Source organism: Vigna unguiculata, chromosome 8 (genome assembly GCF_037176805.1).
Source record: "Vigna unguiculata cultivar grain cowpea cultivar isolate G323 ecotype 2 chromosome 8, ASM3717680v1, whole genome shotgun sequence".
In the NCBI taxonomy this organism is placed as follows: Eukaryota; Viridiplantae; Streptophyta; class Magnoliopsida; order Fabales; family Fabaceae; genus Vigna; species Vigna unguiculata.
This window is the reverse complement of record NC_140799.1, coordinates 34,722,741-34,745,737: the sequence shown is the minus strand read 5'-3', so window position 1 is coordinate 34,745,737 and position 22,997 is coordinate 34,722,741. Positions and strand designations below refer to the sequence as shown.

At 32.1% G+C, this 22,997-nt stretch overlaps 2 protein-coding genes across 3 annotated transcripts; both read left to right on the top strand.

The window, feature by feature from the left end:
- Positions 1-276: 276 nt before the first annotated feature.
- LOC114193943 (expansin-A2-like) lies at positions 277-1,936 on the top strand. Its single transcript, XM_028083946.2, has 3 exons — positions 277-473; positions 1,095-1,383; positions 1,520-1,936. Exons 1-3 carry the CDS (start codon positions 332-334, stop codon positions 1,821-1,823), a joined length of 735 nt encoding a protein of 244 aa, XP_027939747.1. The 5' UTR covers positions 277-331; the 3' UTR covers positions 1,824-1,936.
- Positions 1,937-5,669: 3,733 nt separating this feature from the next.
- LOC114193188 (PAP/OAS1 substrate-binding domain superfamily) lies at positions 5,670-21,498 on the top strand. 2 transcript variants are annotated; one of them, XM_028082905.2, is made up of 9 exons: positions 5,670-6,228; positions 11,904-12,089; positions 12,721-12,813; positions 13,101-13,283; positions 13,406-13,508; positions 13,587-13,769; positions 18,262-19,181; positions 19,298-19,734; positions 21,125-21,498. In XM_028082905.2, the coding sequence occupies exons 1-9, from the start codon at positions 5,980-5,982 to the stop codon at positions 21,189-21,191; spliced, it is 2,421 nt and encodes an 806-aa protein (XP_027938706.2). In that variant the 5' UTR covers positions 5,670-5,979; the 3' UTR covers positions 21,192-21,498. The 2 variants fall into 2 exon arrangements, with proteins under 2 accessions (XP_027938706.2, XP_027938705.2); XM_028082904.2 differs by lacking the exon at positions 21,125-21,498 and adding an exon at positions 19,889-21,115 and having other exon boundaries at positions 5,688-6,228.
- Positions 21,499-22,997: the final 1,499 nt, after the last annotated feature.

The following is a 22,997-nucleotide window of genomic DNA, read 5'->3' as shown; positions in this document are numbered from 1 at the left end:
TCGAGGATCGAAAAATTATGTTTTGAAAGTATAAATTAAAGAAAACTATCTTTATTTATTAAATTAGTAGTTAGTATTTTGTTAATTGTGAGTGAATTATTACTTTTCCTTCTAACTTTATCACTTTCTCAAACTTATAACTCCTTTATTAAATAAAGAAACTAATTTATAAACCAGAAATAAAATAAATAATAATGAAATGTTTGAATTGTACAACTGTGCTTGTTAAACTATTCACCAATTGTTTCCTATAAATTGAGGTTTCCTATTGCACCTTCAACTTCAAACAAGAGTAATAGAAAAGAGGATTCTCCTGTTTAAGGCACTTGCAATGGCACATGCATATTCAACTGCATTGCTTCTTCTGATTTCTGTGTTTGCTGGAACGCAGTTGCAGGGTGGTGCCACTGCTACCGATGGTGCTTGGGAGGGTGGCCATGCTACTTTCTATACTGGTTCTTCTAAAACCATGGGTACGTTTAGTTAACACTTTTTTTATTTCTTGGTTTTGTGTTTGATATTAGGTTTGTTCACTGAACGAGGCCTAATATGGTCTGGGATGTGTGTTTCAAAAAAATTAAATTAGTTTCTAACTGTCTTTTAATATTGTTTTACAAGAAATATACTACTTTTTCTACTTTAATAAATATAGTTTTATAATTTTTTTAATTGATGTGTAGATATTTATTTTTAACTTTAAAAATGGTATACAAAGTAAAAGATTTGTAAATATGATTTGATGTGTACCTAATATATGACTTTATTTGGAAATATGATCTGATGTAGATATTTAGTTCTTAGGGCATTTTTATTGAAAATTTTGTTCTCCACATAACACAGTGTGTCCTTTTAATTACTAATTACATAGATAATACAGTTTACTGTGTAAGTTAAGTTCATTATTTGGTTTCTCAAAATTGGAATTTTGAATTTTGACAGGGTGTAAGCTGAGAACTGATTCATAAACTATATTTTTTTTTTCATTTAAAAAAATGTGTGATAAAGCGTGATTAAAGAATATCATAAAAGGCAATGTAATTATAAATAGAGATGGTGGCGTTTAGTAAAAAGGTTTTGGCATTATATATACGCAGGAGGTGCATGTGGTTACGGGGATGTGATCGCAGAGGGATACGGAAGTGACACTACAGCTCTAAGCACTGCTTTGTTCAACAATGGGTTGTCTTGCGGAGCATGTTTTGCAGTTAGGTGTGTTAATGACGCAAAATGGTGCAAACCTGCGACTGTTGTTGTCACTGCTACGAACCTCTGTCCTCCAGGTACTTGGTGCACCCCTCCTTCACTGCACCTCAACTTGGCACAATCACCCTTCCTCAAAATTGCTCAGTACACTGCTGGAATTGTGCCTGTGCAATTTAGAAGGTAAACTTCTTCGTCAATTATTCCTACTATACTAATAGATTTACATCGTTTAAAAAGCAATACCTAAAATAGTTTATTTCGTATTCTATATGTATTATAGAATCTTTAGTTTTGGTTTTTTCTATGATGAAAACAGGGTGTCTTGTGTGAAAAAGGGAGGAATAAGGTTCACAATTAATGGACACTCTTACTTCAACCTGGTTTTGATCCACAACGTCGCGGGTGCAGGGGATGTCAATGCAGTCTCCATCAAAGGGTCCAAAACTGGTTGGCAACCCATGTCAAGGAACTGGGGGCAAAATTGGCAGAGCAACTCCTTCCTCAATGGACAGAGTCTCTCTTTTCAAGTCACCACCAGTGACCGTAGAACTGTCACAAGCTACAACGTGGCACCGGCTAATTGGCAGTTTGGTCAGACCTTCGAGGGACGTCAGTTTTAGACTGTGCAATGTGGGGTAGCTTAATTGAATAGCTAGCTAGTAGGTGCTACCACCATTCACTGTACCGTTCTAAAAAAATATTGAATTTTAATTAAAAAGCTTTCAATGTCTTATTCCTATTCTTTTTCGATGTCTCATTCCTATTTCATCCTTTTAGTTTAATATACGTTTTTTTTTTCACTACACTCAATTATATTTGTTTGTGGCTTGTGATTATCAACCCATAACCACATTCACGAGACTCAATTTACTTATTCAATATGGTTGGGTTTTTATTAGTTTCTTTATAACTTTGGACTCTATTATTTGTGAAGTTTTATAATTATATATATATATATATATATATATATATGGAATAAGATATATTATTTTTGTAATGATAAATATTATGATTAAAAAATAACATGAATATGAATTTGTTTTAAAAAATAACAAAGTATTAAGTGCAAGCTGCTGATTTTCTAAGCTAACTTCTACATAATAAATATTCACAAGCAAAAACTTATTACAAGAAACTTTAAACAAATATATAATAGAATAATTTTTTCTAATTATTTGCTTGAAAGTTTCATGCAATTGTCATCATCAAAATCTTGCAACACAAATTTTCTTACTTTACCGACACACAAATCTCGACTGTTACTACTCATAGGTAGCTTGAAAAAACATATAAAAATGAATATAAAAGAGTAGAAATATAAACAAATAGGAAATAAGAAAATTAAAGTCATTTATCAAGTACTTGAAGAACGTAGAAAATAATAGAAATAACTTACCTCAACACAAGAGCCAAATAGGAAGCTGAAATAAATTCTTTGAGCATTGAAATCACAAATCATAAATAGAAAATACCAGTTCATGAAATGAAATGGGGTTAAGAAAATGTATAAAAACACATATTTAAAAGTACTCGTATTGGAATTTGTGAAAAATGCAACATACATATAAGTAGAGGTAAATTAGTATTAACAAATACATAAACTCGCAAACATCAGGTTAAAAACCAATTTGGGAACAATGTCGAAGAAAACTGTAAAACTTTACAAAGGTAAATTAGTTTTATCAAAGGTTCAAATTTGGGAATAGTGTGTAATAAAACATTAAAAATTTTCAAATCATAAAAATATTTGGCAAACCATATTTAAAAAACCATATACGGCTCAAGAAGCATGTAATTGTACTGGCACAGTTTCCATCTCAACTGCAATTTAAAAAATTTAAAGAATCATGAAACATGACAATGTACCAACCAATTAAAAATATAATAATAGGGCAAATAACGGTAAGAAAACCGATTTTAAAATTTAAATAGCTCCAAAAATTTTAAATGCTTACATTTTAGATAAATAAACCAAAATATTTACGAATTTAAATGAAAATCTTAAATAATTCAAAAATATTTCAAGATAATAACTACAAAGAAATTTAAAATTTAAATATTATCATACCTTTAAGTTCATATCCAATTCATAAAGTTTAAACATAAATCCCAGCTCTTACTACTCATAAATAGTATTAAGAACCAAATAGAAATGAATATAAATGAGTAGAAATATAAACAAATAGGAAATAAGAAACTACAAGTTATTTTAAGTACTCTAAGTACAAAGGAAAGAATAAAAATGACTTACACATGCAAGAGCCAAATAGGAAGAAAAAATGAATTTATTGAAAAATCGTAATAATACATCTTTAAAAGTATTTGTATTGAAAATTGTAAAAAAATCATAATATATATATATATATATATATATATATATATATATATATATATATATATATATATATATATATATATATATATATATATATATATATATATATATATATATATAAGTAGAGGTAAATTTGTACTAAGAAAGACTTAACAAATTTCAGGCCTCACGTTAAACATTGATTTAGGAATAATGTTTAATAAAACTATAAAAATTTTCAAAGCATTAAAAATATTTGACAAACCATATTTAAACCATATTTAAAGAGCTATATACTTTTCAAAAAAAAACAAGTGATTGTAAACAATCCAAATTTCGTCCAAACTGCAATTTGAAAAATTAAAGAATCATAAAATCATAACGATATACAATTAAAAATATAATATCAAGCAACTAAGTATATATAAAACAATTTTACAATCCAAATAACTCTAAAAAATTTAAATGTGTACAAATTTTAAATACATAAACCAGAATGACTACGAATTTAAATAAAAATTTTAAAGAATCTAAAACATTTCAAGAAATAGCTAAAAAAATTAAATATTACCATTCCCAAAATCCTAAAGTTTAGATACAAGTCTCATCTCTTACCGTTATTAGATAACATGAAAAAATAAATAAAAATGAGTCAAAATATAGATGAATAAAAAGTAGAAAACAAAAATCATTTATCAAGTATTCGAATCACAAAGAAAATAATATAAATGACTTATCTCCATGCGAATCAAAATAAATTTATTAAGCATTGCAATTACACACCATAAATAAAAACGAAAAATTATAATCGAAAACCATGATATCGGTTAATGAAATGGGTTTAAGAATGGAGTTAAGTAAATGCATTAAAAACACATATTCAAAAGTACTTTTACTGAAAAAATGTAAAAAATGCAAAATACATATAAGTAAATATAAGTAGAGGTTAGGAATTGAAAAGAACATGGAGTATGTAGGGCTATGAATAAAAAACCCTTCACAATGGTCGCCAAAATATAAAAATCTATCTTCAAAACAGAGAAATAGAAGCTTCATATAACAACTTAGGTTAAAAAACATAAAAATACAATTTAGCATAACTTAAAAATTTGAAAGAAGATATTAAACCATATAACATGGAGTAACAATATACCTTAAAATATTTTTTACTCAACAAATTATACCATAGAATAAAAAGTATAACACGATCACAATTTCAAACCCTTGTCGGTGGTTGATAAAATAGAAAGCAATTACCGTAGCATTTGACTACAAAAATCTAGATATGCTAAAAAAAAAAAGACAGGAAAACAATTTTATGCTACAGCAAATTGAAGGAAAAAAAGAAAAATAAAAGAAAAAGTGAAAAGTGAGAGAAAAAACACAGACACACTATAAGATTTGGTAGAAAACTTGCTCCTAAAATATAAAATACTATATTGAAGATTTATTAATCAAATGACATTGATATACCATAAATTAATCTAAACATTATCAAAGGCAATCCACCATAAATCGTATTATAAAAATATAAATATTCAATGACATTTTTATTTATAATCGCTCTTAATTAATCATGTGATATCATAATTATCGACCCTATTTTCCTTTCAATAATACTTATTAAGTATGGAAAATTTATCTTTTACTATTTTCTTACTCTTAAAGTAGTTTTTTTTTAATAAAATACTTCGATTTGAACTAAAAGAACATTGACATAATTAATGTATGTTCATTTATAAATAGTTTAAAAATCAAACTATGTTTGTTTACACATAGATAGTTGATATAATTTTTATTAACTAAAATCACATTTTATTTTGTACAAAAACTTTCATACAGTGGTTGCTTACAGAACTTTATAGATTACTATTATCTTTCTTGACAACTCCGACACCTATTCACCCAACACAACCAAGGTCCACTTTCCCAGCGTACATTTCGTGCAAGTTAATTACAAACCCTAAAAAGGGAAAGAAGAAGAAAAATAGAAACCTCCCATGCCTATCATAATAAATCCATAATTGTCCATAAGTTTATGATTTCAAGAAGTTGACTAATGAAAAACCATTTTCTTGATCCTAGATATGCACCAAATAATATTTTTCCAAGGGCCCAAATATTGATCCATTTATTATTTCATCAAAATCAGAAATAGGAGACTACTCTAAGAAGCAAAGAAGAGCCCTATTGCCCTATTTTTTCTTTCTTTTTCCCTCTTCTCTCTGTCTTAATTTTTTTTTTGTTTTTTTTTTTTTGGGTTTTCGCTCCCTCGCAGATAGATATCCATTTTTTTATTCCCATTTCTTTCTTCGTTCGCTCTTCGTTTTCTGTCTTCAAAAACCATACACGCGCCACTGTTGCTAGATTCACACCAACGCTCTCTATTTTCGTTTTATTTTCTTTCTCCTCTGCCCCGGACTCCGATTCCGGGTCGGGTTGTGCCCGTTTTAACGACAGTGATGGGCGATCTTCATGCAAACGGCATCGTTTTCGGGGAGGATCGCCCGTGCGGGTCCTCGCCGCCGTCTCCGCCGCTTCCGATTTCAAATCCCGATCCGTCATCTGTGGCGGCGGATGCCTGGGCGGCGGCCGAGCAAACCACCGGCGAGATACTCCGCAGCATACAGCCCACGCTCGCTGCTGACCGGAGGCGGAGGGAGGTTGTTGATTACGTCCAGAGGCTTATTCGGTACGGTGCGCGCTGCGAGGTGATGTTGCTCGCACTCGTAGATTCTCATCAATATTCAATTATGCTCGGTGTCACCGGCGTCGTTTTGGTTGCGTGGATGTTTGGTTTTTTTTTTTTTTTTTTGTATTGGATTCAGTTGAACGATCTTGGCGTGCTTGTTCGCTATTTATGTTTTTGTTTGTATGGTTTTGGTGATTGTGAAGGTGTTGGACTCGAATTTGGACTTATTTGTGTTGTTTTGAGGGCGTTGCTTTTGAAATTAGGGCGACATTGATGAGAAATGATAACTTCTTCATTAGGAATTGTGGTAGTTGCAATGCTGAATTGATAATGGAATGAACTTGTTCTCTGTCTGCTTTTCGTCACGAAGTTGTCAGATTAGTCAAGTTCACTTTTGGAACTGGTGATTAGGGCAGCTAAATGTGAAAGAAAATGAGGTGTGGTTGTTCATATCTTGAATGCTTTTGCTCTGAGTTAGAGTCATGGGACAGAGTAAGCATGACCACTTCGAAATAGTGTTAAGTTCTTTTTGTTACGTTATTTCTGTTACTTATCTGTGGTGGACTCGTATTAATGTCAGTCATTGAACACTTCACAGACATTTTGAATATTTTTAGATTCTTTTTACTACTTTTTTGCTATGTATTTATTATTGTCCGTTATATGAATGTGTATGTCACAATGATTAGGTAAATTGAAGTGCTTCATTATGTTTTAAATGACTTATGTTCACTTTTGACATATTCATTCCGTCTTTGATTTAAGACATGTGTTTTATGTTAATGTTATACTGATTTAAGTGTTGTTTTATAAGTGTTGTGTCTTTTAACTTTTTAAATTTGCTGAATTCTACTGCCTGTTGTATTGTTTCCATGTCTATCATGCTTTTGAGTAATAGAAATATGGTGAAAATGAGCAAATAAGTTATTTGATGAGAAGTCAGTTGTCGAAGGGCATTAATTTTGTACTCATTTTGTCAGGTTTGATATCAAAGTGAGTTGTCAAGCATTGTATCAATTATTAATTATATTTTTAGATTTAAGAAATTCCTTAATCTTTATTCGGATATGAATTATCAGCAAGTTCTTGACAACTAAGCTTGGAGATCATATCCATAAGGGTACCATAGCAACTCTGGTTTTTTAAATTAACATGCAATCATTTGATGGAAAAAAGGGTTTACATTGAGCACATCGGAATAGCGTCGAATTCTTTCATCATCATTTCGCCTTTTCTTGGTTTGTATTCATGACATTCTTTCTTAAATACAAAAAGGTAACTTAACTTTAAGTAACTACTATGAGAGCCGCATCCCTATAATTTAATTCATTAGGTTGGAAATAGTCCTTACTTTACTGAAAGAATAGACCGAATTAGGAATATCTCAGGTATTCTTGCAAACAATGTATTAAAATGAAAAGAAGATGCCCCATCAATGGCTCTCTGTATGGAAGGAAGAGAGAGAGCCACATCTTTCAAAATATCTGGATTTTGCACAAGGATTAAGAAAGGCATTCAATAGGCCTCTTACTAGAAAAATAATTACATTTCCCAGAATTGTACTTTATTAGTATTACTATGCATGAAATGTTATCTGTTACTAACCAAATATTTCAAAAGCTTAAGTGCATGTTTGGATTAAAGCGAAATCAATGTTGTGAAAATTGTGTGAGTAAACTTGCTAATTCGCATGATCCTATGAGTTTTGGGTGAGACCCATGTTAATTTGCTCAGGGGACCAGTGCTTATGCAAATCACGGTTTTCAGCAGAAAATTGCTGGATTGCTGATCCCTCTGGTACACTTTTTTAGATAAATGAAGATGATCCTGTATCTCCTATTGTTGTTGAACATTGCTAATGCTGTCACTGAATGTTGCCAACATTGTCGTTGGACGTTGCTGTCACCTTTGCAGGTTTCAATGAAAATGCTTCATGATGGTGTTGCATTGAGAAAATCATGAAAAATGTCATCGAGGATTTCTGGTCACGTTTTAGCAACTGTATGTTATTAGCCTTGCATCGAGCTTGGCAGAGGTGATGAGGTTTTAGTGTGTTGTAGAGGTGGAAGAGTCTAGTCACATGTTTAGGTTAGTGATTAGGATTCACATCTGAAGAAACAAAATGATAGGAAGGTGGGTTTTGGGCTTGCAGGTTAACTTGAAATGGGCCTTATGTTTGGGCCTATTATCATAATCTGTTTTTAGTGTGTTTGGGTCTTTTGGTCGTTTGGACGTATTATTTTATGTTCTTGGTGATTGATGACTTATTAAGAATTCTTAGTTATTTTATTATAAGCTATTTTTTTGTGATCTGTGTTGATCGTTTTATGATCATTGAGGTACAAAATTTACCAACCTTTCCGATGCTCAAGTTTGATAATATTAGTTGACAGAGCTTAAAGATACTTTTTATCCTAGTAGCAACAAATCCTCCCTTTCCAATTCATTCATTGGAATGTGCAATTTTGTGTTGGAATTTTCCAAAGTGTTTACATAAGTTTAAACCAGCATCTATAGACTTGCTCATATAGGTTTTGGTGCCATGGTTATCAAACCCGCGGGTTGACTCGTACACCTGTAAAGTCTACGAGTTGGACACTAGTCACGAGTTGACTTGGTTGCAAACTTGTTTTTGAGTAGACTCGGTTAACTCGTAATAGACTTGCGAGTTCGAGAGCGAGTCACTGAGTTCGTAGAATCGCACGAAACTACAACAAAATTTTTCGTTGGGTTTTCGGATTTTAATCCGAAATGAAAACCCCAAAAACCCAAATCTAAAATCTAAAAGAAATCGGAGATCTAGAAGCCCAAATCATAGATCCAATAACCCTAATCAAAGAACTAAGAACGAAACGAAAGAGAAGGTGAAAACTGGTTTTGCAGATCAAATACTAACCTGTATTTTGCATTTCACCACATTTGAGACCGATCAGGAGTCTACGTAGACTCTCAAGTCTGATAACCTTGTTGGGTGCCATGTCCTATCACCCAGAATTTTAAGTTGTTAGGTAAAGACCCAAGAGTGATATTGTTGCATCTCTAACGCCACTGCCTCCCCCCACATCAAGTGTGGATAGGGCGTAGGTTAATTTATATTGTGGTGTGCTTGAAGTTTGTATTAGAAAAATGGGGGTGGGCAGAATTGAACTCTAGACCGCTAGGTACTAAAAGCTTTGATACCATGACATTGGCTAACTATGCCATGTGGATGCTTTTATATTACACCTCTTACGATATCATTCCATTAATGCTCTCTCATTTCATTTATTATTGATTTCCAGAGACAGAAATAATTAATGTCTTCTTGATTTTCAAAAACTGTAGATAAGATAAAGCAAATATATTTTCTGAAACAATGATGATTCTTTTTGGCATACATTAGTTTAGTTCTTTTCTATCTGTGACAAAATGCACTTTTCTAACCTTATAATTGATTTGAGGCTGTAGGTACTAAAAAGCACACACCTTATGAAAGGTGTCAACATTAGTAAAAACCACAAACAGTATGATATGTGACTATTTTGCATTAAGTTCCATTTAAATAAGGAAAATTACACTGATCTTATTTGAGTTGATTCTCATTACACTATAACCTTCCTTGTTTGCAGAATAACACCAATATCCTTTCTTAATTTTGTGCACTGCCCTTACACCCATGTACCCTTGCTTGTTTATGTCGGTTATCCCACGTCGAAAAGAGATATGGTCAAATTTAAATATATAAGTTGGTGTAAATTTTATCTTATAAATTGGTTTTGTGAGGTTAAGTTAGGCTTAAAATATATTTTCTAAGAGTCTTATATAGATCTCCCTCTTACTTCATGTTTAACCTTATAAAGCGACCCATAATTATAACCAACAAAATGAGGTGAGTGTAATTTTCCAAGCTAGGAATATATTGGTTTAATAAGTGCAAATCATTGAGGTAAATGCAATATCTTCTATCAATATATTGTCTGTTGACGCCCACAACTTAATTTATGTTTCAAAAACAGCTATTGGTGAGCATTGCACTCAACAAATATTTATGTTCTTGTCTGTACCTTTCTTTATCTCATCAATTATTGTTTATTAGCCATCAGTTAGCTTGTGTTTGTAATGACTATTTTTAGAGTATATTTGGAATCAAATATTTGAAGAATCAAGAGTTGATTTGGTCTATGAAAATAATTTTTTCTGGATAAAATTTGTTACGAAGTTATGCCATCGTAATTGATTTTTATTTGGAAAAGCTATTCCATTTTTTTATGGCGTACTAATTTAAATCCATTTAAAACCAAATGGATTTGAGTAGATTTGTTTTGGTTTGAGTTTAATTGCCATTTGATTTCAGTTAATTATATAAAATGAATTAATTTAATGTTAATGTGACTTAAATCAATTTATCTAAATAAACTTGGAATTTGATTTCTAAATCAATTCAAGTTTTATTTTTGTATGCTTATTTCTAGACATAAGTTTTTTTTTTTTCAAAATCAAGTAAGATTGCCCTTGTTTTTAGTGATTCCAAGCCCAACATTAAATTTTGTTTTTTTTTCTTAATTCTTGTAGTTTCCTTGATTTTTTCTTCTAATACCTTAGTTTTTCTGTACGGCAACTATTTACCAACTACTCAAGCATAACGTTCATGGTCAAATACTCAAGCTTAACATTCATGGTAATAATAGGAGTGGAAAAAGTCCAATTAACAAAGGAAGTTTTTCTACCCTCATCTATGGGCACATGGTTATGTACTCAACTGAATTTGTTAATAAGGAGTTGATCCTATATAATTAAGAATATCTAGATTATACATGTATTAATAAGAATGTTTTTCTCTATTCCCATATCATGTCTTTGTTAATAGAAAATATTAAATCTCCTCTATTTATTGTATTGATTCCTTCTAAATATCAGCAAATCACCTGAACTGTCTCAGAAACACATGGTCTCGGTTCAATGTTTCTCTCTTCTCTATAGTTTAAAAGACTTAGTGTTTCAGTTATTTTATAATCAGCAAGATTCTAAAGGCATGGGTTGCTTGAACAAGAACAGTGTGCCTCAGGGGCCACTATGTTGTCTGGCAAAAGGTGCTGAATTGATATTACCCAGGGACACCTTCCAGTGTGGTTGTATTGTATGTGATACGGTCTAAAGTATTGTGGTTGTCTAAGTCCCGCATCAGGTATTCTGGGATTCTTGGTATAGAATTTAAGTGCTTGGTTCTTCCCCTTTATCACTGACTTTTAATGCTCGATGAAGTATTTCAGTGTGGGGTTCTCCCTCCATAGCGAGTTCCCCAAATGCTTGAGTGCTTCTCAATGCACTACGATCTCTTGTTTTTATTTTAGTTCCATTTAATTTAAAAGAAGATATTTCTGCCATAGAGATCGAGGCTTGTGGTTTAATGCTTGATGAAGTATTTCAGTGTGGGGTTCTCCCTCCATAGCGAGTTCCCCAAATGCTTGAGTGCTTCTCAATGCACTACGATCTCTTGTTTTTATTTTAGTTCTATTTAATTTAAAAGAAGATATTTCTGCCATATAGATCGGGGCTTGTGGTTTGTGCCTCTTTTCTTCTAAAGGGCTTATTCAATTTAATGCAGCTGATTGCTGTGCAGATTTTGATGAATAAATGTTGTTGACTTCAGGCAGTGATTGGCAGGATTCTTTCTAATGTGGTATACTTATTGATGTTAAATATTATTCATTGCAGGTTTTTCCATATGGATCAGTTCCATTAAAAACATATCTTCCAGATGGAGATATTGATTTAACTGCACTCAGTTGTCAAAACATTGAGGATGGCTTGGTATCTGATGTTCGTGCCGTTCTTCATGGAGAGGAAATTAATGAAGCTGCTGAATATGAAGTGAAGGATGTTCGTTTCATTGATGCAGAGGTTATTTCCGCTTTCTTAATTGATGGCTTATCAGAAATTGAATGCATTTTAGTTTAAGTTTATTTTATGCCAACTGCCTAAGTATATTAGAAATACAGAGTTGTCAACTTGTTATGACTCATGAGCTTGGAAAAAGTTGGATCTATATTTGCTTTTACATTTTATTGGAGGAGAATATATTTCACTCAAGTATGGGCGCAAGCATTTTTTCTCCTGTATTGGAACTTTGAGTTGTTTAAAAGCATCCAAATAATTGCTTCTTGCTTCCCCCTATTTCTCTTCTCGTAAGTTATGTAAATTTGCTTCTCAACTTGTTACTTCAATCTATGCAAGGGTAGTTTACTTGATTTTGATAGCTTGGATTAGATCTAGATCAGCACTTGGCAATTCTTGTTGATTTTAGATTTATTTATGTTTTCTCATCGTACACAGATAGCAAAATCAGTGTATCTGTGTAACTTTGCTAAGTTGATGTGCTATGCTGATTTTGCTTGCCAGGATGAATTAAAATATTTTATCCGTGATGCCTAATGTGCGTCTTTTTTGGTGCAATATTTGTGAATTGATTTTCTCTTTTATTTAATGTGTTGATATCTTTATAGTTCACATGTTGGGGGTTCTTTTTCTGCAGGTTAAGCTCGTTAAATGCATAGTACAGGATATTGTTGTGGACATCTCTTTCAATCAGTTAGGTGGACTCAGTACATTATGTTTTCTTGAGAAGGTATTACTGACCTCTGAAGGCCACAACAATATTTGTAATACAATTCATCCTTGCTTAATGTTTCATATAGCATAATGATATTTTATTCCATTTTCTTTATTTTGTTTGAGTCTCAAGACTTTAGAAACAAATATTATATATTGCAATCTATATGCATCCACATGTTGCAGTCTGGAGTATTGTGTTACTACACTTTGACTCTGCCTTTTGTTTTATATGATAATATTATATAGCACAGATATTCCTGGTGTATGGTATTACATAAATCCTGTTCTTATAATTTATAGGTTGATCGACTTGTTGCCAAGGATCATCTTTTCAAACGTAGTATTATCCTGATTAAAGCTTGGTGCTATTATGAGAGCCGTGTACTGGGTGCTCATCATGGTCTGATTTCAACATATGCTTTGGAAACCTTGGTTCTGTATATTTTCCATCAGTTTCATGTATCCTTAGATGGTCCTCTAGCAGTAAGTTCTCCATCAAATATACCTGGATCATACTTTTGCTTATGGAAAAGAAAATCTGCATCACATGATGATGGTGATGCATCGTTTCAGTAAGAATTTTGTGCACTCTGCCCTTTTTCCAGGTTCTCTACAGATTTTTGGACTACTTCAGCAAATTTGATTGGGACAATTATTGTGTTAGTTTGAAGGGACCAGTTAGCAAATCTTCTCTGCCTAATATAGTAGGTAGGCATATTTTTCTTTTTTTCTTTTTGGTTTTGTCAGGCAGCTTTATGTTTTTTATTGGTTTCTTGCTGTGTGAAGCTGAGGTTCCTGAAAAGGGAGGAAATACCCTACTGACTGAAGAATTCATTAGAGGCTGTGTGGAATCATTCTCAGTACCATCAAGGGGGCCTGATTTAAATTTGCGTGCATTTCCCCAGAAACATCTTAACATCATTGATCCATTGAAGGAAAACAACAATCTTGGCCGGAGTGTCAATAAAGGCATGTAATGTTTAACTTTTAGTCTCCTTGACTATTGAATTGTGTTTTAATGTTGTGGTTAGGTTCTTTGCCTATATTTTTCTTGTTATCTTGCTTTTTAAAGATTTTGTTTAAATCCTTTTGAGGGGATAATCTTTACCATTGAATTTATTGAATGATATTTGTATTCTTCTTCCAAAGGTGATAGAGATATCACATTGATTAGAGATATAATCAACTAAGTATATAAGTGGATAAAAATCTCATGTTAAAAGATGATTTTTGATGTTGAATTAGACTTAAGATCCATTACTTATGATAAGATCAGAGTCTAGGTTCATTGGGCTTGTCATGCTATAGGGTCGTTATTGAACCATCAATAAATATCTATTCTCATGCTTGAGATGTCTAGTCCTCTGCATAAAGGGTGTGTGTTAGAGATCTACATTGACTAAAGATATGATCATCTTATTATATATAAATTGGTTAAATCTCATATTACACACAGGTTGTGTAAGCTTGCACAAGACTTAAGGTCAATTTTCAGGAAAGGAGATTTAAATATGATGATATGATAAATCGATCTTTTGTTACATATGAGCCCGACGAATTCAATGATAGAACCTCATTAAACCTTGTAAAGAGAAGGTAAGGAAAGAGTAGAAAAATATTGTGCTGACCTTCATTATTGAAGTGTTGAAAAATACAGGTATATAATAGAAAGAGGGTTGAATAGTGTGTTAGATAATCTTGAAAAGCTTTTCACATACACAATTCTAAAAGCTTTTAGCGAAGACAACAGTAAATACTGAGTTATTTTCAATCCCTTTTACAACCCGTAAAGGATTCCACTAGTTACATATTGTTGTAACTTACAATGAATACAAATGAGTTTTTACTTTGCTACTCCTGACTTAAGTATTTTTTGTCATTTCTACCTACAAATATTCCCTATGCCACTTCTTGCACTCTTGAATACCCGAGCTTAATAATACAATTTATTCTTTTTTATTAAGCCACTCTTGGTTTTTACCCGAGCTTAATAATACAATGTATTCACACTCCACACTTTTTCTTAGTTGTATGCCAGAAATTTTAGGTTTCTAAAGCAAATCCTTTCAGTTCTTTTTTTTTTTTGTTTTTATCAGCAGCAAATTCTTTCAGATAACAGCTGGACTTGTCGCTGTGTGTGTGTGTGTATATATATATATATATATATATATATATATATATATATATATATATATATATATATATATATATATATATAATTTTTTTCTGGCTATATTAATCCACAGTTTTAACAGAACACCTCAAGGCCACTCTAGTAGTGTCACATCGCATTGCTTTGTGATTGGAACTTTGTTGTCATTGTTAATTAGAGTTATGACCATTTTGTAGTCTATAAATGAGTGCAAAATTCACTTTATAAACTGGTTTTAGAAAGTTAGACTTAAAGTTCATTTTCTAAGATAGTAGTAGTCTATCCTAGGGAAGTTTGTTGGTCTGTTGTACCACTTGCTATTGGTCTTTTTTTACACATGTGCTGCAGATTTACGCAAAAATTACGAGAATGGACAGATTTTAAATCTATTAGGATTCATAGGTCAAGTTGTGTGTTTGTCACACAACTTCTTTTGGTGGGGTTTGAAGACCTTTGCCTCTGATTATTAGTTGTTCATCCAATTTTTTTGGTGTAGCTTAGTGCAACCCTTTTTGTTTGGTAGAGTTGAAAACCCTTTCATACATCTGAATCAGAGGCACTGCTTTCAGACGTGCCCCTCTATTTGACTTCTGTTATTCACTTGCTTTTTAGTCTAAAGTTATGACTAATAATTAATTATGCAAATGTCTCTACTTGTGAATAATTTTTAGGGTTAAATATGTTTTTGGTCCCTTTATTTTCAGTGAATTTTGGAATTAGTCCATTTCGAAACTTTAAACCAATTTAGTCATTCATCTTTCGAAATGGGATTTAGTCATTTTAATCAAATTTTGTTAAGTTTATTTGACATTTCAAGTGTGTTTCATAATACTATTTGACTTAACATTAAAGCAAAAATGTGTCGAATATTATAAACAACTCAAATACAATCCTGAAATGCGTACGAAACATCAAATAAACCTAACAAAATTTGATTAAAATGACTAAATCCACGTATTTCGAAAGATGAAGGACTAAATTGGTCTATGGACTAATTCTAAAATTCACTGAAAGTTAAGAGACCAAAAACATATTTAACCCTAATTTTTATTTATGAATTTGTGTGTAATATTAAGTAATTTAATTTTTATTTATAAGCTCTAGAGTAGATATCAATAGTTTTGGGTTTGGTCACTTAGCAGTTTTAATGATTTATCAAAACCCCACATGCTCATTTCCTTCTTAAGCATTTCATGAATCATGTTAGTTGAGTTTGTCAAGCTCTACTTGAATAAGCACTTCGTTTTGGATGTAGTTAGGATTCAATTGCAGAGTATGAGACTCGAGTCTCACATTGGAAGAATGGGATTCTACGTGGGGTTTGTAAGACATTGTGCTCTCCAACTACAATAGCTAGCTTTTGTATTGTGGTTCTTTTTGGTCCTTATCCATTGTTACCTGGGCCTTCTACCTTGTCTATCTTCTGCTGACAAGTGGTGTGGGTGGTGATGCCAGCATTACAGTAATTGCTGGTCCTAGTCAAAGAACTACTGCTAAGCCAGTCTGTGTCAATGGCGTGGCTGAAGAGCATGGTGGATGAGTCTTGTGAAAGAATGAGATTCTAATATCTTTGGTCTCTCAACTATAGTAGCTAGCTTTTGTGTTGTGGTTCTCCTAAGTTTCTTATTACACTCAAATTGTCTGTCCAAAATTCTACACAGGGCCTTGTAAAAATTTTACTTGAATAATCTGACTCTTAATTCTTTTGAAATGTCTCTCTGATCAAATAGGTGGTATAGTTTAATGCTTTGCTTTTAAAACCTAATCTTAATTCCTTTGGTGATGGAGTCATTTTATGTTGTGGTTCTCCTAAGGTTCTTATTACACTCAAATTGTCTGTACAAAATTCTACACAGGGCCTTGTAAAAATTTTACTTGAATAATCTGACTTTTAATTCTTTTGAAATGTCTCTCTGATTAAATAGGTGGTATAGTTTAATGCTTTGCTTTTAAAACCTAATCTTAATTCCTTTGGTGATGGAGTCATCCTTTATTGAATCTGACATGCTATCCGTATCACCCACTCATTTTTGGTAAGAAATGCTATCTGAAAGCACCATTAAATCAGCTATTCATATCTCCCACCATATATTGAGATCTTTAGCCTTCCCCGGAATGGCTTTTTGGAAGGTAGGTTTTTCCTTGTAGACACCCTTCAGAGTGAAAATGCAGTGTAGACAATTCGCTCAAGTCACACTAGCATAATTCTTATGGAGGTACTTGTTAGAAGAAATGATAATTGGTAAATGTTTTCATCAAAGGTTTGTGATGTCAAATTAGCATCTATTAGAAAGTTGATAAAAGAAAGGAAGCTTAACCATATTTTATGGTCTTGATGCATCTACATCATGCTTTTTTGTATGTTATTTAACGCACTTATGTTTTTCTTTCATCCAGTTCTTTTTCCGATGGAAAGTAAGAAGAGTTGTGTATGGATAAAACCAATGTTATTATATGTTAAGGTTGAAATACATTTTTTGGTACACTTTAGAAAAATGCAGAGGAATTAGAGTGAATTTGAGAATGTATCTTTCCTTCTGTATGGTTTCATATTTATAATAGCTTAGGACACATCAAATACACTGAATGAGAGGAAACGAAGAGAATTCTAAAAGATACTTCTAGGAACTAGGTCCAGCACAAAGCACAAAATACCTTACAATAAATCCTATGAAAGATTATTTATTTTAACAGGGCCCTAGATTTTACCTCAACTATATGCTTTATAATTTTTGGTTTTGGCCCCTCTAGTTTCGTTTTTTTAGGTTTTTGTCCCTGCCACCAATAATTTGCCACTAGATGTACGAGAGAACTATCAATATAAATTTGGTGAACTATAAGAACGAAAATTTAAATGTTACAAAACTACAGAATAAAAAGGTCACAGAATGAACCTAGAGACTAAAGCTATAATTTTAAGGTATAGAAACAAAATCAAAATCAAGGTAATTACAGAAATAAAAGATATATTCAAACCTATTTTAAACTTATGATTTGGTAAAATTATTAAGGCACTGTTGCATCAAGAGCATAGTAACCAAATTATGGTGTAATATGCATTAATATATGGTATTGTGCAACTAGTAAATCAGTGAACTTCCCTAATCTGTGTATCCTTCCTCTGTACTATAAATCAGTAATAGTATTGTACTACATTTGCAATCATTGTCACTGCAACAGTACTGAGACTATTTATGCTTTGTTTGATATAATGTTCATGGACACAGAAGCATACAAAAATAGTTTGAGGCCTTGCTTTTGTTCAATGTCTCTTCCTGATGATTGCGTTATTTTTTTTTTCTCTCTCAGGGAACTTTTTCCGAATACGCAGTGCTTTTAAGTATGGTGCCCGTAAACTTGGCTGGATTCTTATGTTACCAGACGATAGAATAGCAGATGAGCTTATTAGGTTCTTTGCAAACACTCTTGAAAGGCATGGAAGCACTCAGATGAATGTAGACAAGTCAGTTTTTAGCTTATCTGCAGCATCCAAAAGGGATGCGGGACCTGGAAATCAACATAATTATGAAAGCAGAGAGGAAATACAAGATGCCTCCTCTTTGGCAGGGGAGTTCCTTGATTCCTCTGGGGATGGAAATGCAGTCGCAAGTTATAAACTTAGTGAAGATTCTAGGGATTTTGCAACATCTGGGGTATTGGATATATCAAGCGCTAATGATTTGTCATATTGTTCAAATGGGCAAGTAGAAAGTAATATTTCAAGCAGTGAACCTGCTCTAAATACTGTTATTGATGAAGGTATGGTGAGCAATTCTCCCAGATCACATACTGATGAAAAGAATATGGCATCTTATGGTTCAGCTGTTTCAACATATGCTAATATCCTTGAAAATAATTTCTTTCATGGTGATAGATACACCACTAGTGTTTCTGGGGGTACTGAAGCTTCAATGTTGTTGTTGGACCTTACTGGGGATTATGACAGTCACATCGGAAACTTACAATATGGTCAGATGTGTAATGGTTATACTGTCTCTCCTGTTGTGCCTAGCCCTCCTAGATCTCCGAAGTTCCCAAAAAATAGGAATCCATGGGAAACTGTTCGTCAATGTGTACAAATTAATCACAGTCTTCGATCTCAGGCAAACTCAAATTGTGTTATTGGGCAACAAGTTTACGTCATTAATCATCCTACTCTTCCAATGACAACTTTTGCTTCAGAAGAAAAAAGGAAAATTCGAGGAACAGGCGCATACTTCCCTAACATGGTATTTAAAGTTTATACTTATTAAAACTAGACAGACACCTCTAATCTATGCATACACATACTTTCTAGTAGTTATTGAGTCATCGTCTAATAATTGTTAAGCTTTTAATTTTGCAGACTTCTCGTCCGTACAGGGATAATAGGCCAATTCCAGGAAGGGGAAGGGGCCAAGCACCAGGTTCTCATGGGCATCTGCAGAGACACACTCGTAACAATGGCTTGGCCCTAGCTCCACAAGAAATGAATTTGTCTTCGGAAGGAACCTTTGAATATTCTCTAGAAGGCTACTCTGCTATTGGTAGCACCAAAACAAGATCATCTGAAACCTATTTCCCTCAACCTTCTACATGGGGGTCACATTATACCAACGGTTTCCTTCACTCATCTGAGAAACCTGAATCTGGATCTGTGATCCCTCAGCTTCGTGTAGCCTCAAGAACTGACATGAGCAATTACCCAGACTCTGGGATTTCTACATCTAGGGGCACTGTGCCAAACACGGGGGTGGTGACAGAGGAGGAGCCTAATTCATTGTCTGTGGTTGATTCCAAAAGGTAATATAATTCTTCCAGTGTTGATTATTTTGTTGCTACTGAGATTATTTATGATGTTAAAGATAGCAATTTTCATTAGAGCTTAAAGCACTAAAATTATAGTTTGTACTCCTAGTTTTCCTCTTCTTTAAAGGGGTGTTGGTTTGAGATTCAGGATTGACGTGCAAGCTTATCATTTGAAGAATGAAGATGACTTTCCTCCACTTTCCAACTGAGTGCCAGTGAAGGATGGTGAATATGTAATAGCATTAGCAGTAATGGTGAATACATGGAAACTATTATGACTTGCCTACCTTTCAGCAAGTGCTACCAAAGGATGGCGATTTTGTAAGAAGTAAGAACAATGTGCATTCGTCTCAAAAAAGAAGATAGCTTCCCTCGACACTGGGTCTCTTCTAGAGATTGGAGAACAGATAGAAATGAGAGTACCAAATAAGTAGAAAACTGCTGGGAGTAGCCTTAGAAACTAACGAAATAGACTAAACTAGATGGAGTGTTATGTTATCCGTGTTCCCTCTTTTCTTCATTTGGTCCTTTGTACAAAAGGTGCATGTATATTCTGGTTTCTTTTTTGCCTCTTGCATCCGTTTTTATTTTTCATTATTTAGGGATGTATATATCAGGTGATTTCCTGAGGTTGAGTTTGTAGTTCTGTTCTGTTGTTTGTAGCTTTGAAGTGTACAACCGAAGGTTTAGATAACTTACTGAAATGGATACCCAAAATTTTCTGTCAGTTTCAGAAAGTATATTTAGGTATTTTCCTTGGCATTTGGGTGTTCGCCCATGATTTTATTCATGAGCTTGCTTGATGATCTCAAAATTGAAGAAAGGCCTGAATGGCTGAAATGCTGTGTCAGTGAGTAGAGGCCACTGGAGAAATCAGTGATTCACCTAAATCTTTAGCGGTCGTTTTTGTTTGCTTCCTGTTGAACATGGTCGATGCAATATGATAGATTGGGTGTTGAATTGTGTTTTATTAATCAGCAGGGATATATGAAATCTGAAGTAGTGTACTGAGGAAAAGATGACGGAGTCTCTCTTAAGATTTAGTCTTTATGTGAAAAGAAAACAGTGAGAGCTTATTGAAATCTGGAAAGAGTTTGAAGAGGATTAAAGAAAGCCTTCAATAGAAGCATTACACAAGACTTCAAGTGTTTTTTTGTCTTTCGTGAATGTAGTCTTTTTAGTAAACTACAGTGACTTTATTCGGTTCATTTTGTGATTTCACTTGGTGAGATTAGCCCAGCCCCAGATGTTACTGTATCTGAATATAGATGCTTGATGCGTGGCTGATGTTTTTCCTAGCAATATGTCTTTAATTTTATATAGATTAAGACGAAATATTTCAATTTATATGATATTTTATATTTATTTTTGTTGATGACAGCAGTGTCTCTGGTGGAGTTCTTGGCCATTCGAATTGCCTTGATGACGCCCCCCAGAAAAATTCGTGGTAGTAATCATCATGTGTAGCTTATAATGATAAGATTTTTTGATTAGACGTAGGCTTGATTGAAATATAATCCAGCCAAAAAGCAGGATTCAAATAGAAGAATTAGCATAATTTTTTGTTTGGATGTGAGTTGTATTTTTACACTAGTGAAGAATTTATCGTTGTACATAAAGTAGTCTTATCATGGTAGGATTTTTAATCAGGCTATTTGGTGCGAAGAGAAATACGAGTAGAATTGCGTTTTACTGTTTTGCTGTCTACATTGTTTTTTAGTAGAACTAAAATGTGTCATTTTCCAAACTTTTTTTAAATGAATATCTTAAATTTCAAAGATTATTGATTTTTTTAGTCCTTGCATATAATTTTTATGTTAGATCTAAAGTGTTTTTCTATTTTGTGTAATTCACTTTATTAGTTAAATCTTGATGTGATTAGTAAAATGAAAAATATTAAGATATGGATAGATAATAAATTAGGAAAATTATATCATTATTAAGTGCATAATTCAATCAAATAAAATATTAACTTAATAAAAAAATCATACAATTTACTTTCATTTTCTTAGTCATCATGAATAGTTTTGTTTTTCCTTTGATTTTAATATAGTATTATTTACATAATATACTTAACACTTAAATTTAATTTCAACATATTTTTTTTTTCAGTTACCTTATTAACAATAACTTTTTGATATATGAAGTAAAGACTTTTACCGAATATTATAATTAGTATTCTTTTTAAGTTTTCTATAACTATAACAATAATAAAATAACATTGCAGCACAGCGCCAAGTTTAGAATATTTAAAGGAGTTATTATGTTAATTATGTATTTACTTTTTATATATTAATGTTTTTATTTTATTGGTTTAATAATAAGTCGAATGTGGCATATTTTTTTTATTTGAAATATCTAATACTTCGTTTTTACATCAGCCTATATTATTAACCATATTTATAGAAACTTTTAATTACTTTCGGATAAAGGGCGCATTTTTTTTTTTTTTTTTGTATTTTTAGTAAAATATTTCGGATGTCTTTTCTTCTCAAATGCAAGTTTAGTTTATGTATATATAATATAAAAGCTTTCTTTGTTAAATATATAAAGGCTTCAATATTTATATACAATTTCGTAAAGACAAACGTCTACATTAAATCTTTGAATGTAGGTTTTTCTGTAATTTACTTTTTAAGTTTCAAGTTGTAAGAGATACTAAAACTAGATGGGTTATAAAGTAAGATTAAATTTCAGGAATTAAATTATAGATAAACGTATATTAGGAAGTATCAAAGTAAAATACTGCTATTTAAGAGAATAAATTATAAAATATATTATTTTTTCATGGGAAGTTCTAATTCTGATTTCTTAAAATCTTTTTGCAACTAAAGTCCTTTTTTTTTAATTTCTTTTTGCCAGAAAATTTATTTCTAGCTATTGAAATCAATTTGAATAGTGTATTTACTACTTTATTATATAAGCATGTTAGCTCAAAGACGAAAGGGACGAGAGTAAATTTGGAAGAAACAAAATATTCTAATCTCATTCCTCAAACATAAAATCCGCTCCAAAGTTTTTCGAAGATGATGACATACATGCACCACTTTCTCAACCTTATTCAAAATACATATTAATAAGGCCCGATTTATAAAATATCCCAGGAAATGCAGAGGAAAAATTACAATTTTAATCTCTTTATTCTTTAATTAGCGAACACACAATCGGTTTTTATTCGCAATTTTTAATTTTTCATAAAAATTTAAGTTATTATCAATAAAAAATATATAATTAATTTTTAAAATAATTATTAAATA